This window comes from Choristoneura fumiferana, chromosome 6, assembly GCF_025370935.1.
Source record: "Choristoneura fumiferana chromosome 6, NRCan_CFum_1, whole genome shotgun sequence".
Lineage (NCBI taxonomy): Eukaryota > Metazoa > Arthropoda > Insecta > Lepidoptera > Tortricidae > Choristoneura > Choristoneura fumiferana.
Window position 1 is genome coordinate 20,213,448 of NC_133477.1, and position 16,665 is coordinate 20,230,112.

Genomic DNA, 16,665 nt, shown 5'->3' on the forward strand with positions numbered 1-16,665 from the left:
AAATGGAATTTAAACGCATGAAGGTTGTCAAGTTAAAATAATAGTCATTGTGTCTTAAGGGCGGTAAATAAGGAAATTTACGAACGAGAGCCTATTAGAAGCCCGAAGTCGAAGACTGAGGGCTTTAATGAGTCGATGTTCGTAATTCTAGTACCGCCCGTGCGACATACAATGTTTTTCATCACATTTGCGAGTATAATTTTATATTTCTAAAAGAAAAAATATAATTGTTCCAAATACTGGCGATACCTTAGGCTGCGCTCTTGGCAGCGTCGCCCTCCCCCTCCCTCAGCATGCGCCTGAGCCGCGTGTGCATGTGGTCCTGCTGCTGCACCATGCGCAGCAGCGCGCGCGTGCTTCAGTTCGGGCACGGACTCATTTACCGACCTTGGGCTTCATGAATAGAAAATTTGTACGCGCAGTGGTTCATTTACCGACCACGGGTTTCATGACAAGCACATTAAGGTCGAGGGTTTTATTTAGGGGGTTGCAATCAAGGTAGCCTGCATGTTTTGATTTGACACTGTTTACGAGCAAGTTTGATGAAAAATAAAATACATATTAGCCATTGATATATTTCAAGAATGAGTGGCGTTAAATTTTAAGCAATACCCGATGTTTTCTTTTTTACCCTGGGTAGCATACCGAAACTTTTCACACCACTTTACTAGAATGTAAGTAGGTATTTTCATGGGGTTACGATTTAAATTGAGAAAGCAACGGTTAAACAGTGATTTTCTTTTATTTTTAGACCTTCCCGGTTCCACGCAGCATATCAACGATATAATCGGGAACGTACAACTATCGACTTGGAATGGAGCCTACAAGACGACGTATGCGGGCGTTTACTCCGAAACTACAGTAAGCTCCTTAATCCTAGTTCTAGTATTTTTTAATCTACCCGCGATTGCTGTGATGTGAGGTCCCCACTGTAGTTTCTCAACGGCAGTCTTTGACAAAGTGGGCGACTACTATAATAGAGTAGAGTAGAGTGGGTGGGATACTATAATAGAGTTATATAATAGTACTGTCAATAGAACCAGTGGGAACACACCGTAATCGCCCACTTTGTGAAAGACTGCGATCCTTTTTTTTGTGCTTTAATTGATTTTTCGGATTTGCAAATCTTTGAATTCAAAAATCAACCTAAACAATCATAATTCGTACAAACTTTAAGCCCCCGTTTCACATCTTCGGGGGTGTAATTTTAGAAACCTACATGTTTCTTTTGCCCGCAACTTCTTACGCGATATAGGATAATTCCCGCGGGGTAGGAATGTTTTTTTTATTTTATTTTTAATAGTGAATTCTATAGAAAACCACACTGTCCGTGATTGAATTGAAACAGGCTTCTATTATTCTGGGAATAGATTTTTAAAAGCCCGCAACAAAAAAGAAACAGACAAAGTTTAGATATTTCCCTATCCTATACGAATTTCGAAAAATCTTTCCTCAGTGCATCTATAAGTTAATAATTCTAGGATACTTTAGGTACCTATGTATATTGCAAATTTCAAGTTGTCTGTCAGTCAGTCAATCAGTCACGATACTTTTTTAGTCTCTTACCAAGTCATGTGTATCATCAAAACTGAACGTGATGTAAAATTTCGTGTCTATCCTATCAACCTTTGAGGAGTTCCTTTATGAACAGACGACTCTGGCCGCAGCGTCAGGTGTTGTCTATTATATACGCATTGTCATTGAAATTGAACAATCATGCAAAGTTGTTTGTGTGTGCCATTAACTCTCGAAGAGTTCCTTCCTACGGAGACGATCCTGGCCGTACACCGCGATGTCACTGCCAGATTATTGTATTGTCACCAGATTTACATTAAGTATGCCAAATCACCGGTCCTGTTTATCTGTATGTCTGTTTATTTGACCGCGCATCACGTGAAAACGACTGAACGGATTTTGATTTTATTTGGACTACAGTTCTCTAGCGTATCCATCTGTCAACTTTACTTCAAGTCCCACCGCCATGCGAGAGGGAGAGAAATTAGGGGTGAAGTAGTCGCGTCTGACACAGACTGAATTCCACGCGGGCACAGCTAGTGTTGTATTTTTATTTTTATTTTTATTAGCCTAGGTATAACCTGGCCGGAATTTTTTCGACAGATTAGTAAAGTTTGCATCAATTTTCTCGTGATCCGCGGTCAAGTAAACAGACAAAAAATATAAAAACTGTTGGAACGTGTTCTATTATCAATTCTAAGTGTCCCCAGACAACTTTTTTCGAATATCTTCCATGTAGTCTGTTCGAGCCTCTTCAGCTTTATTATTATGTACTAGCTTTTGCCCGCGGCTTCGCCCGCGTGGAATTCGGTTATCGCGCGCGCGCTGTTCCCTCGGGAACTGTACATTTTTCCGGTATAAAAAGTAACCTATGTCACTCTCTGGCTCATAAACTAACTCTATGCCAAAAATCACGGTGATCCGTCTCTCCGTTTCGACATGAAAGACGGACAAACATACAAACACACACACTTTCACGTTTATAATATAAGTAGGTATGGATAGATTGCACACCACAGATCAGTACAAAAATGTAATGTATGTGTATACAGCGTGGAAACAATAAGTGATCTCACCGCATTATTGCTAAACTATACAAGATATTGAAAAACTGATTACTGATCGTGAAAGTGCTTCGAGAACGGTATCAATAATAGTTTACAGACTTACAGAATTAACTGGATATAAAATATCCGAAAATTTAAAATTTTTTTCAGCTTCCATACATTTAGGTCAGCCACGTGGCACTCATCTCGTGATAATACCATAGCAAGTAAAGCCAATGTTTTCCATAAAAAAAAAATAAGAATTTAATTAACGAGTTTATTATTTAATTATTTTTTAACACTTCATACCTTTTGATAGAGCTGGTGAAGCACTTTCAGGATCAGTAACCTGTTTTTCGTTATCTTGTATAGTTTAGAAGTAATCGAGTGGGATCACTTATTGTTTCAACCCTGTATGTAATGTAATGCTATATCTCGGCCATTCTCATTTCACTGTGCACCTGTCTAATTACCGTACCATTTTTTTCCCGCACTATAGTGACACGATAATTAGACTTGAGTGCACAGATAAATAGAAATGGCAGCCATCCTTTTTCTAGATGTGCGCTCAGTTTCAGTGCCGTGTCGTTTTTGCCGTATAAAAAAAGTGTTTATAACAACATTAAAGTTAATTTGTGAAATTTAAATGCGTGTTAACTTTCTTATGACAGAAAAGCAACCATTTTATTTTCTTCTAAAAAAATAACTACAATGACATTGTTGATGGCCAGCAACAAATTACGTTCGGCCAAATAAAAAAGTTTTTATGTTACTAACAAAAAGCGGTACGGTAATGAGGGCCATCGTTTTTTGTCTCACTAGATAGCTCACTGTTGCGTGAGGTTTTTCAGTATGGCTTTCAAAGTCTGTTTTTACAGGTGTGAAAACAAAGTTTAGATTAAAATCTTATTTAATACACCGTAGAACCGTACCATAAAAATATCGAGCATGCCACAGTGTTGCATAGTCCCCGTTTTGTTCGGAAAAAAGGGAGGACAAAAGTTTCCGAAAGAATAGTTTTTGAAAGACAAAACTGTCTCAAAACACAGACATTCATTGCCCCTGAACGCATATTTGCCATAATTAATTTCAGATATTGCAAAATATTCACAAAGTTATTCTAATTATAAATAAACCCGCGTAGCTCACTCAAAAACTAAGAGATTTGACATTTCGGAGACCTCACGCTCCACTAGCGCCTCTAGTGGCGAATTCATATGCGGTAGCCCTCATTAGACAGGTGTACAATAAAATGAGAATGGCCGACCTAATCTACCTAATGTGTGTGTAATGTAACGGTATTGTATGTTGTATGGCAACCTAATTTTGTTTTATTTTTTAGGATGGAATCTTCCTATCTGTGCGTAAGTAAAAACAAAGTTTATGTTAATATATTAGGCTGCTCAAGTGGTAAAAACAATCAAAGCTATTCGTCAATGATGACAATATTGCACAGATGTTTAAGCTTATACTATTAACTGTTTTAAAATACTCTTTTTAACATTCTTATTATTTTTACAGATACCTTTGCAAACGGCCTTCCAGGTAAACCACTTTTAACTTTATTTTATTTCTTATAACAACTAAGTATACATAGTAATAAAAAAATACTGATATAAAAGCATTCTGATGTACTATGAAATAAAAAGATACCCTATATAAATATCCAGTGCTATTATAATAAAATAAACACATACATGACAATGTATCAAAATACAAAAAGATTAAAATTAAATGATGACGGACGAAATGCATGACATTTGACATACTTTAATTTTCGGTGAAACTTGTAAATTAAAAAAACTACCAAATTTCATCGAAGTCGTTGGAGCCGTTTTCGAGATCCCCGAAACATATTTATATATATAAATAACGAAACATATTTCCTAAAAATACTGGTTTTGATCGTGTTATTTATTTATAAATAAGACCAAGTAAGATAGCTCGTTTAAAGGTATAAGTAAGATTGGTAGACATGATAAGATTTATTTTATTACAAACCTCTAAAGTTGCTAGATTCTAGGTCAATTGGATTAGGTGAATTGGATTGGAGGATATTGTCCTGTGATGTTTATTTATTATTTTATTTATTTACTCTATGAAAACCGTTCAATGACCATTATTTATTTAGTCCATTGTTATTTTTTAATTTTATATTACTTGATGATACGTAGCCGTTTTGTTCTACAAATTGTGAAAAATGGCCAAGTGTCGTGAACTGAAGTTTTTTATTTGGTATTGCGCTCATTGCATATTATATTTATATACATATAAGCATTGATTTCTCATGTAAATGAATTTGAAATATATTCTTCTAAAACATAATTCTATTTAATTTCAGATTCCCTCGGTAAAGTTAAGAAACTTTTTGCGGATGTCGGCGATATAAGTAAGTATTTTGCATCACCCTTGCTCTTCAATGACGTTATTCCTTGCCTGTATACTAATAAGGACAGTGGCCTAAATTATTCCCGCGGGGGTAATGGAGTTGCGTATAGTTTTCCTCGCCAGGGAGGAAAAGTTTAGTTTTAAAATTGGCAAACAAGTTAGTAGGTACGTCATTTCAGACTGAAGAGGTTTCAAATCAGCCAACGTTTTATTTGTAACTTTAAAACTTAGCTTTGACCCTATTTTGACGCCACAAAACGACTGGTTAGGACATTTGCCCAAAATCGTCATTTCCTAATAGCAAAATTTACATTCGCATATTTTTCTATTCTTAAGCGGCAATTACACTGAGTCGTTCGCCGCACCGCGCGACCGCATTAGGTGAACGACGCAGTGTAATTGCCGCTTTAATTTACACCAGACTTATTTATTCCTTACGATTTTACCATTCGCAGATTTTCCTTAATGCTTTTTTTCCCAATATACTTTTTTAGGGTTCCGTAGTCAACTAGAGACCCTTATAGTTTCGCCATGTCTGTCCGGCTGTATGTCCGTCCGCGGCTAAGCTCAGAGACCGTTAGTACTTAGAAAGCTGTAATTTAGCATGAATATAGATATCAGTCACGCCAACAAAGTGGTAAAATAAAAAAAACAAAACACATTTTTTGTTTACCTCTCATGTGAGGCTCCCATATACGTCAACTCAAACTCAAACTCACAACATTCATTGACAAGAAAAACACACTACATCACAACAAAAACACAGTAAAAACATAAATAGGAAAAGAGAGGAAAATAAGAGACATTGTGCTGTAGTGTGATGCCAAAAGGACTCGGCTCAGCATATGCCGTAGCCCTGAAGTGGGTGTGATTGATATAGTGAGAGGGAACCGTTGGATAGGTCTTTTAAAACCATTGGGGGTTTGTAAGACGATTTTTCTATTCAGCGATCTATTTGCAAAATATTCAACTTTAAAATGCAAATTTTCATTAAAATCGAGTCCCCCCCCCCTCTAAAATCTAAACTTTTGTAATGCTTTGTATTTTTTGAAATTATGCCATGTTACTTATTTTCAGAACTCCCTGGTGTCCTGGATGACGCATTCAACTCCTTGGTTGTTGGTATGTTCTTCGGAATCATTTAATTTATTTAGAATCTTTTCAGGTTTCCGTGTTGTATTAACTTAACGTATTCACTGCCACTTGACTTCCGCTGGTGCCACCGAAGCCCATGTGCGTTCAAAATGTATGAATAATTATGACAGCGGCATTAGGCGAAGTTCCGAAAACGCATATATGCGTCGGTGGCAGTGAATGCGTTAAGAAATTTCAGGCTAAGTCGTGAGATTAGTCTCAAATTTACCGAAGATCCGGATCTATTTTTTTTTCTTCCAATTAGCATTACTTACTTATCAAAAATTTATTATGTGACAAGTACTCAGTTTGAAAATCAGCAAATTAGTACTAAATTAAGTCACAATCTCACTAAATACATACCTATGCATATTAAATATTTCAGCAGCCTTATTGGTATCTGATACAATATAATTCACAATACATTTTTTTAAAATTAGCTTAAAATTTTCTTAAGTTCCCGGAAATTTCCTAGAAGTTTCCGGCATTTTTTAAAAAGTTCTGCAACTGTTATGCTGTGTTCAATTACATAATCCGTCTGTCTCTTGTCACCTCAACGTGTCCGCATTCCTAAAGCCCAGTGGCATAACATTAGATAGACGATACCAAAATACAGAGCGCAATGTCTTGGATTTCCTCGACTATGGGCCGGACTTTAGGTAAGTGTTACCTACGTCGACCAAGAAACCACAAAAAGAAAGTAACTTAGCAGCGGAAGTCGAAACAATTAAGAAATAACTGAATTACCAGGGTCTTGGTTTAGCGTACAATTTTATTCCATACGGCTTTGTGACCCTGGGTCCATAGAGTTTTGGCATATTTACATGGACTCATCAAAGAGTGGCAAACAACTATTCAACACAACTGGTGAAAAAATTGTTTGCTAATACTCTATCTCTCTCTTCAAGCTTCACTATTAAATAGTTATAGCTATATATAGTTATATTATAGCTATCTAATATATTTAATATTAGATAAGTAATAGTTTTGATTGCTAAGAATTGTATTTCAGACTTGCAAATTACATCTCATTGACTTTTTTCTTCCTTGATTATATTAGTTCTAAATTTTCTTTCTAGTTGGTCGCGTCGATGGTGCAGTCGTCAATCTCCTTATCCCAGGACGTAAGTATTAGAATTTAAGCAACAAAACTTCGTCTAGCCAACAAACGGCCTTCTATTACAAAATAAATAAGCAAAACCTGTAGGCGCATATATCTTTCAATAACGAAGTAAGAAGTAAGTAGTGACAGCCGTCATAATTTGACGTTTGAGGAGGAAGGAACCTTTTATTCTGAACTTATTATTGGCAGACTGACTTATCGTTTAATCTAACTTGTTGTCAGGCAGGCCATTGTTGAACAGGTGTTACAAAAATTACAATACAGGATACTTTTTTAATCGACGTATAATTAAGTTTAATTTTTCTTTCAGTTGGCGACCTTTTCAGTAACCGTGAGTACCTTATCTGTGAAATAAATTTGAAACTTTAACTAAATCTTAACGAATACATTTTTCGGTTCAAAATTTCATTATTATGAAATTAATCCTGATTCTGTAATTCTGGCAATTTAGTCAAGGTTAACCCTAAATCAGCAAATACATACAAAGTCGTTTCACAGCCATATTTACGTGAAACATTCAGATTTTGCTATTTAGTGTAGGTACAGTACTGGAATCTTACCCACACTTCACACCAAAATCGAGTGTACTCTTATTTCACTTATTACTTCTATGAAACGCAACTCTGTAATTAAGCGAGTTGATTAGCGTTGGTCTTGATTATGTCTCAAGAGTCGTCCTGTAGATTTTCATCTTTCTCCGTCTTTAGCAAGACTTGAAACAGCGTTATTTTTTTCAGTCGTGATCGCCATCGGAAAGATCTTCGTCTGCATTCTTGGCCCTGATGGTTAGTTTATTTCAACACCTTATCTATAGCTAATCTATAATATAAAAGTGAACCGCCATAACGAGAAAAAAAACGAGACAGAGCAGGATGGCGCTCTACAACACCATTTTGACACGTTTCTCCCAAACAACGCACTATTTCTCTGGAATTTTAGAGCAATTCGATTCTTTGACCTTGGGAATCGCGAAAAACTTGAGAAAATATGATATTCGGTGTGTACATTTTGTAAATTAAACAAAATAAAATCACAAGTTCGAATTTCGAGCCAAAAACTCTATCATCTATGCCAGTGTTGCCATTCAGGGAAAAATAAATCTATTAATTATCCGGCATTGCAGTCTGTAAAGCTCTATAACCCATTCATTGCCGCGCACCAGATTACGTACTTTGCTGCGATGCCGATGCTTCTGCAGAACAGACGCCCTCGGCGTTTTCGGCACTCCAGTTGCAGATTTGTAGATATGCATAAGAAACAGTGTTCGTAAACCTTTTGTGTGTGTGTGTGTGTGTATGTTTCTTACCCCTTCACGCTTAAATGGCTGGACGGATTTGGATGAAATTTGGTACATCTCATCAGCTGGACATCTGGAATAACACATAGGCTACTTTTTATCCCGATATTCCCACGGGATAGGGATAAAATCTGGAAATAACAACCGCTGGGCGTAGAGTCATGATATTTGGTATGTAGATAGCTGGATGTCTGAAATAACACATAGGCTACTTTTATTCCAATATTCCCACGGGATAGTTGTTCTTAACACAGCACCTCAATGAAGATTACTATATAAATTTTCGGATTTCCCACGGGAATTTTGTAAAATCCCGGAATTTCAATTGTAACTACCAGATCGAATAGTTTACGCATGCGAAGCCGCAGGTAAACTCTAGTACATAATAATTATTCAAACAACATACACAAAAACCAAGAGTTAATTTGCTTGCTTACTTGCTGATAACTTGCTTTAAATTCTGTTATAAGTATCCAGAATTCCGGAAACTTACTTAAAATTCTCTTAAATTTCCAGAAACTTCCCAGAACTTTTCTGCAATCTTGAGAAGGTTCTGCAACTTGGAAATTGCTATTTGCAGTTCGCATTACTCGGAGACTCTAATAATGTGTTACATAAAACTACATGCGTAAACCATTTGTACATTATAAAACTTATTAATTGCTTATGTATGTGGTCTTACGTAGTATCATCCGACTTTTATATCTTCCAGCCGACTCCCACTACCTCTGCCAGCAGGATTACCTTAGCGAATATGGCTACAACGACATCGCTAGCTGCAGCAGTGCTAGCGAAATCATCGAATTCTACAAGGTCAAAAATGCCAAGCAACAAGTTGAGAAGTTCATCAATGACTACATCAAAGGAAAAGGAGTCGAATCACTGACTGGTAATTGACTATACCTACTGATAATTAAGTTACTGTAGCTAAAATAAATTCGACAAATGTCTTCAATATTACCGTCGAAAATTCTAAAAATAAAGAACATAAATATTCGGCACACTGCCTTTCTCTTTATAGTTCTAAATTAAAAGGCATAATTGTAGCAGGTGCCAAATAATAATAAGCAGGCACAAAAGTTAAACCAGAGCAAGACATCATTCAACAGGGAATATTACTGCAATGTTCTGCCGCCAGAATGCAGCACTAGCACAAACCGAAAACAGTTTTTTGAATATTAAATATAATGACCCGGATAGCTCACGTCTTAAATCGAGTTTAGCTCGACATGTTTCGGGCTAATCCGTAGCCCTTCGTCTTCGGAGCAACGCGACTCAGCGGCTGCTGCAACACGCGCACTGCGCGCCGCCGCTCTGCTCGCGCGACTACCCGACGAAACTGACACCGGCACACAACTACCCGCCGCGTCGATTTAAGACGTGAGTTATCCGGGTCATTATATTTAATATGAGTGAGTCTCACGGTAGTTTCATGTTCAAAGTTTTTTGAATGTCTTAAATTTCTTTTAAATGTCCGTAGGTTGCCTATAATATTGTATTGTATTGTAAAAATCGTTGTTGTACATAAAACACATGAAGTTAACAGAAAACAGGGTAATAATATGTGAAAAGGCGAACTTATGCCTTAACATCATAAAATATTATTCCAATTAAATTTTTGGAAACATATAGCTCTATCGATACTATCTATGTAAATTTACTATGTTATTTTGTTACCTACGTAAATCTACCTAAACTTAGTGGTTTGACCTGTCCTAGTGGTTTGACCTATCTATCACCTATCAAGCAGAGGGTCGTGGGTTCGAACCCCGGCTCGCACCTCGTGAGTTTTTCAAAATTCATGCTCGGAATTACATTTGAAATTTACCACGAGCTTTGCGGTGAAGGAAAACATCGTCAAACCTGCGAAGCGATTTAATCGATACCTCCTACGTATACTGGTACAAGTGACAAATTTCTGATTTTTAGTTTTTTGCATTTTTGTGATTAATATTTCCTTATTTACCTACCACAAAAAATTTGGACGGATATTCCTATTAGTTTTGGAAATAAAGTGACGTATATGAATGCATCTAACACCGTTTTGCTAATCGGTACAACGTATACTGAGGCAACCGACATGCACCACTATACGCGGCACCGATATTGTCGCGGGGCCGGGGAAGTCGAGTGTAACTGGCAGTTGCCTCAGTGTACGCGCTAGCCGTCGCTGCGTGCGGACCGTTTAAACTGTTCTACGAGCACATATTTGATAGTATATATAAAAAAAAACATGTTTTGGTTTGGCAAGACCACAATAGCCGTATTTCTCATAGACAGTCATGGAAACTAAATCCAATGTGAAACCTTTTCGTGATCTATTTCGCTATGATTTCTTTGGCAAATGTATGGGATGTCAACATAACATTGGTAGTACAACGGTTCCACCCCAGTACCAGTACGTGATTCAATTTCCTCGGCTATACCTACATGTACGCGTGCTAGAAATATAACATTGCAGTATTACATTGCATTTTGGTAGTTGAGCATCCACAAAAAGAAAACAGTAAATTAAAATGAGAACAGTAAATTTCAATATACCTACAGGTTGATAAAAAAAATCCTGTACTATACTGTAACCCATATTAGGGCTACTGATTACTAATACGATATAAGTGGGAAAACATCGAAATTAGAAGTCTTCTTGCGACTCCACTTCCATACAAAACTTTTTTTTTTCGAATCACAGTATTTTTCTACTTGGACCATATTAGTAATTAGTAGCCCTAATGTGGTTTAAAGTATAGTACAGGGTTTTAATAACACCCTATACACTTTTCTTTATACACACCTAAGAAATGGTACCTGGCTATGTATATGGCGAAAACGGGTAAGCCGTATGAAGTTATAGAAGTTTCCCAAGACTCAGAAACAGACACAAAATTTAAATCTATTGTCAAGAAGACATTAATATATAAGGCGTATTATTAAAATTAATGATTATATCATGGATAGGGAAATTTGGAAATAATTCCGATCCGCATTGGCGAGTGCTTACTCCAAATAGCGAATTGAGAACTGTTTTAAATATGTAGTTGTGTTAAATACTTGTGATGTATAGATATCACTAAAATATGATTGTAAATCTGTTTACAAAATATACCTAGGTTTATTGCCAGACTCTTCTCAACAGAGGTTTTTACGAACCGGTGGTAAATTTTTTGACATTCATAAGTGCTTGTTACAATCTAAATTGAATAAAGATATTTTGACTTTGACTCAATATTTCATGTCAAAGCTTGTCTTAAGCAAAGTGCCAATCAGACTCGCGCACGAAGGGTTCCGTACCATCTATACAACTTCATTAGGATTAGCAAAAAAATGACAAAAAAAAAACATTTGTTGTATGGGGGCCACCTTAAATATTTATTCTGATCTATTTTTTGTTATATATATATATTATATCGACTACAGTTATACATAATCTGTGAAAATTTCAACTGTCTAACTATCATGGTTCATGAGATACAGCCTGGTGACAGACGGACGGACAGCGAAGTAGTATAAAGTAGTAGGGTTTCCGTTTATACCCTTTGGGTACGGAACCCTGAAGAGGCACAAAAAGCTAAACCGTTATGTGGATACAAATGGGTGCGATGCGATATATGTATCACATGAGGAACCTTTCACAATAAAATATGAGTACACATTTGAACAGGAATACGAATCAATTGAATGTGCTTCCATTAATTTAAAGCACTTAATACAATTACTTTTCTTAATAAAACCATTTATATTTCAAGTGAGGTTTTTATAAAGGTATATTTCTGTATTTTGTATAGCACGTTTAAAACATTACTAGCGGTATATTGGTACAAGTGGCATGCTAATGTTAGCGTATAATGATGCAAGTGATAAAAACGTTTATAAATCAATAGATGAAGGTAAAAGAGCATCTTTTTTATTGTTCATTGCAAGCCATATAAGTATTTCATCTAAAAATTCATATACAATATAAAAATATCGTTAGATCAGTAATCTACGCATTACGCCGTATACTGGAGCAAGTGGTAATTAGCTCAGTATACCGCACAACTACAAGATGTAAAATACGCGTATAGTAGTGTATCTGCCATTTTCTCAAAAACTATAAAAAATTTCAAAATTCCATGAATACAGGTAGAAAGCCAATATTTTCTTTGGAACTAATGCAAAATTTTGAAAAGTTATATTACCAAATGAGAAAGTTACAGGTTTTAGAACCTTTGAACAGCTCTCCTGTAAATTTATGATTATGCACTTGTACCAGTATACGTAGGAGGTGTCGTAATGGTGCGTGCGAAGTTCCCAATCCGCACTGAGCCCGCGTGGGAACTATGGCCCAAGCCCTCTTGTTCTGTTCTGAGAGGAGGCCTGTGCCCAGCAGTGGGACGGATATAGGCTGGGATGATGATGATTTTGTTACCAATATATATATCATGATCCGTCATGGCCGCAAACCATAAAGAGATCTGACGTTGTCATGGCGGTTTATTTACGTTTAGTGCTAGTGTCGCCTCAGATGCCGTATTTATATCGTTAGACTCATTTCTGACGTTCGCGATCACAATCAAATGACAGTTTTCGTATACAAAAACTGCCAGAAACAGTGTCAGAAACGTTACGCAATAGAACCTCTAGTTAATGCCGCGGGTTCACGGTCACGGTGGATGCAGACCGCTTCCAATCGAAGCGACTGGAGGTCTATGGGGAGTCCAACAGTGAACGTCATACGGCTGAAATGATGATGATGATGCGATGTTGCGATAAAGTTTTCTTTGTACGTATAATAGTTAATGCTATAACGTTTTAAACTTTCGTGATTCTCACTCATAGTCAAAATACCACAAACGGGACTTATCACGCTATTATTACACAAATTCGTGGAATCCTGTTATTAGTAAGTGTCGGCGTCGGGATGAATGTTCGGAGGGACGATCGGACGTTGTTAGTGTTGTGTGTCGGTGTGATAGGGTGACTAATAAAAGTGACCAAGTGCGGGTAGTTCGTGATACGAGTGCCGGCACTATTAGTGATCAAGTGCGGGTAGTTCGAAGAACTCGCGCTGCTAGGCAGACTTGACACCCCACACTTCAGTCTACTCGTGACCACGGCATCTGTAACGTTGCCGAAACGTCGAGGTAAATATTACTTGTGTAATAATAGCGTGATAAGTCCCGTTTGTGGTATTTTGACTATAGTTAATGCTAATGAGGGTTTTAAATATCGCTAGATGGCGTTAGTACCGTGATTTCCGTTTGACGTTTGCTTGCGATTGGCTCATTTCGTTTTTTAACCAATCACGAGCAAACGTCAAACGTCTCACGATACTAACGCCATCTAGCGATATTTCGCCTCTGTGAAAACAAGCATTCCTTCTTTGCAGTAAACGAGAAACTCATCTACGAACACGTTGTCGCCATTAGCAGCTTGCTAGAGAGTAAGTAATATTCTAGACAACACTAACATGTTGTATCTAAGTTGGTCAACAGAAACTTTGTTTGCTTTAACCTAATAATGTGTGTGAGTGACACCGTGTATTTCAAGCAGTTTAATATTGCCTTTTCTATTTATAGAAGACTACACTAAATGGGATAGCGAAGATTTGAAAAAATTCGCGTTCAGCAGTAAGTAATTATAATTGTTTTATAATAAGTCGTAGAGTGTGAATGAGGGCTATCGTTTTTTGTCTCACTAGATGGCGCACTGTTGCGTGAGGTGTTTAAGTATGGCTTTCAAAGTCTGTTATTACGGGCGTCCCCGTTTTGTTCGGAAAAAAGGGAGGATAAAGGTTTCCGAAAGACAAAACTGTCTCAAACACATACATTCATTGCCCCGGAACGCATATTTGCCATAATTAATTTCAGATATTACAAAATATTCACAAAATTTTTCTAATCAAAAATAAACCCGCGTAGCTCACTCAAAAACTATGAGATTTGACATTTCGGAGACCTCACGCTACACTAGCGCCTCTAGTGGCGAATTCATTCACGATAGCCCTCATTCTCAATTTTGCGTTATTACGACTACAGCGCTTATTCAATGAGGGCTACCGTTTTCGCGCTCACTAGTTGGCGCCACTGTAGACTAAGGTTCCATTAACTTACATTAATCATACATTTGTATGGATAATTTTTGTGTCACATTAGAAAAAGTTAATGGAAATTAAAACTACGTGCTGACGCAGCTTTAACACTGTGCAACTTTTTGGTCGTCACCCGCATAGTGGTTAGTTTGTTATTAAGTACGGGCGTGAAAACAAAATTTACATTTAAATCATATTTAGTACCTTAAAACAGTTCCGTAAAAATATCGAGCATGCCACAGTGTTGCGTAGTCCCGTTTTCTTCGGAAATAAGGGAGGACAAAGGTTTCCGAAAGACAACACTCAACTGTCTCAAAACGCAGATTCATTGCCCCGTAACGCATATTTGCCATAATTAATTTCAAGTATTTCGCTTTGCTGTTCCGTCCTGTGAAGACGATCCTGGCCCGACTACCAGGATGTCACTACCAGATTATTATATTGTCACACAAGTAACATAAGTAGGTATACCAAATTTCAAGTCAGTCCAACTACTGGAAGTTGGTCGAATTTAACTTGCAAGATTTGATTACAGACAGACAGACAACGGGACAGGTGAAACTAAATAAAAGCTTGTAAAAACGGAAAACCTATTACTAACACTTCGCTGTCCGTAGCGTCCGTCCGTCTGTTTGTCCGTCCATCTGTCGTGAGGCCGTCATGAACCGTGATAGTTAGTTTAAATTTTCACAGATTATGTACAACCTGTGGCCGCTATAACAACAATTACTAAAAACAGAATAAAATAAATATTTAAGGGGGCTACCATACGCCAAACTTATTTTTTTCTTTTTATTCAAAATGTCTAATGTGGTACATAGATAATGGTAAGGAACCCTTCGTGCGCGGGTCCGTCTCGCACTTGGCCGGTTATAATTGTCAATTGCCGGTTAGAATGTCGAAAGCCTAAATGAATAACTTTCGTAGTCTATAACGTTCGAAATACATACAAGTTTATACAACACGACTGGTCGCATGAATATAATATCGAAGTACAAAATGAATAAAATTATTTGTCCAGCAGTGGTGTACCGGTATAGCACACGGCACGGAATGCCGAGGACCCGGGTTCGATTCCCAGTGCTGGTCTTATTTTTCTGGTTTTCTGTGCATCTATATTTCAGTTTGTATTTTCAATTTAGGTTTTACGGGATGACCGTAAAAGTAAAAAATTTGAAATTGAAATAAAAAATACAAAAAGATTCCGAAAAAACAATCTTAAAATTATTTGTCATAAACTTAATACACATACGTCTAGAATGTCGAAAGCCTAAATAAATAATATTTGTTACATAGGTACTCGAAATCATTATTCTAACAAATGGTTACCCCTTAGTGTCCACATTATTATACATTAATAGGTAGGTTAGGTTAGGTTCGTTAGGTATCTTCTGATGCCCGAAGGGCAGACCGCCCAGAAATAGGAGGCGGGGCTCCGTCGACATCAGGCGTGGGTAATGCTGCTGAAAATACATTTACGCAACTGATAAAATAATCTACTGGTAAAAATAAGCCAAAAAATAAACAGAAAAATTATAAAACGCTTCATGAAAAATCGCCACATTAAAATAGACGAATAAGTAATAATGTAATTTTACTTTTTTTGTAATATTTTTTTATTTTATTTGTTTTAATTTTGCTGTATATGTGTGTCTTCTGTGTAAGTCAATAAATGTCTTCTTTCTTTCTTTCTTTCTTTCTAAATTTTATTTCGGTACAAAATAACAAAATACAATATTCAACTTAAATTTCTCCTCATACATAACATAACTAACAAACCTACCTACATAAAATAAAAAAAACTTGCATAAAATAAAAAAATAGAACCTAAAACTAAAACAAATTACATAAAGAGTACTCCTTAGGCAAGGTCCTTAGGTTAGGTTAGGTTAGGTTGTTTTAAGCGATAAGACCGCCTATTGTCTACCCTGAATCTAAGTGTTTATATCATAAGTTTTTTGTACTGCTTTATGGTGTGCAATAAAGAATATTTGTATTGTATTGTATTGTCCCGAAGATGCTGGCAGCGTTTCCTCTTTGAAATAGCTAGGCTAATCTTTGTCCGAGGAAGCTAACAGCTCTTCGGTCACCAGTG

At 36.8% G+C, this 16,665-nt stretch overlaps 2 protein-coding genes across 2 annotated transcripts in view; one reads left to right on the forward strand and one right to left on the reverse strand.

Annotated features, from left to right (window-relative positions):
* Nucleotides 1-14,109, forward strand: part of LOC141428511 (uncharacterized) — a gene marked incomplete at its 3' end in the record, with an annotated part of 24,176 nt that extends 10,067 nt beyond the window's left edge. The window contains 11 exon segments of the mRNA XM_074088504.1: nucleotides 752-861; nucleotides 3,904-3,925; nucleotides 4,083-4,106; nucleotides 4,903-4,950; nucleotides 6,027-6,071; nucleotides 7,163-7,207; nucleotides 7,517-7,537; nucleotides 7,944-7,991; nucleotides 9,216-9,392; nucleotides 13,869-13,922; nucleotides 14,059-14,109. Coding sequence (XP_073944605.1) covers nucleotides 752-861; nucleotides 3,904-3,925; nucleotides 4,083-4,106; nucleotides 4,903-4,950; nucleotides 6,027-6,071; nucleotides 7,163-7,207; nucleotides 7,517-7,537; nucleotides 7,944-7,991; nucleotides 9,216-9,392; nucleotides 13,869-13,922; nucleotides 14,059-14,109 — 645 coding nt within the window.
* LOC141429286 (uncharacterized) overlaps nucleotides 1-16,665 on the reverse strand; it is a 163,296-nt gene that overhangs the window by 33,166 nt on the left and 113,465 nt on the right.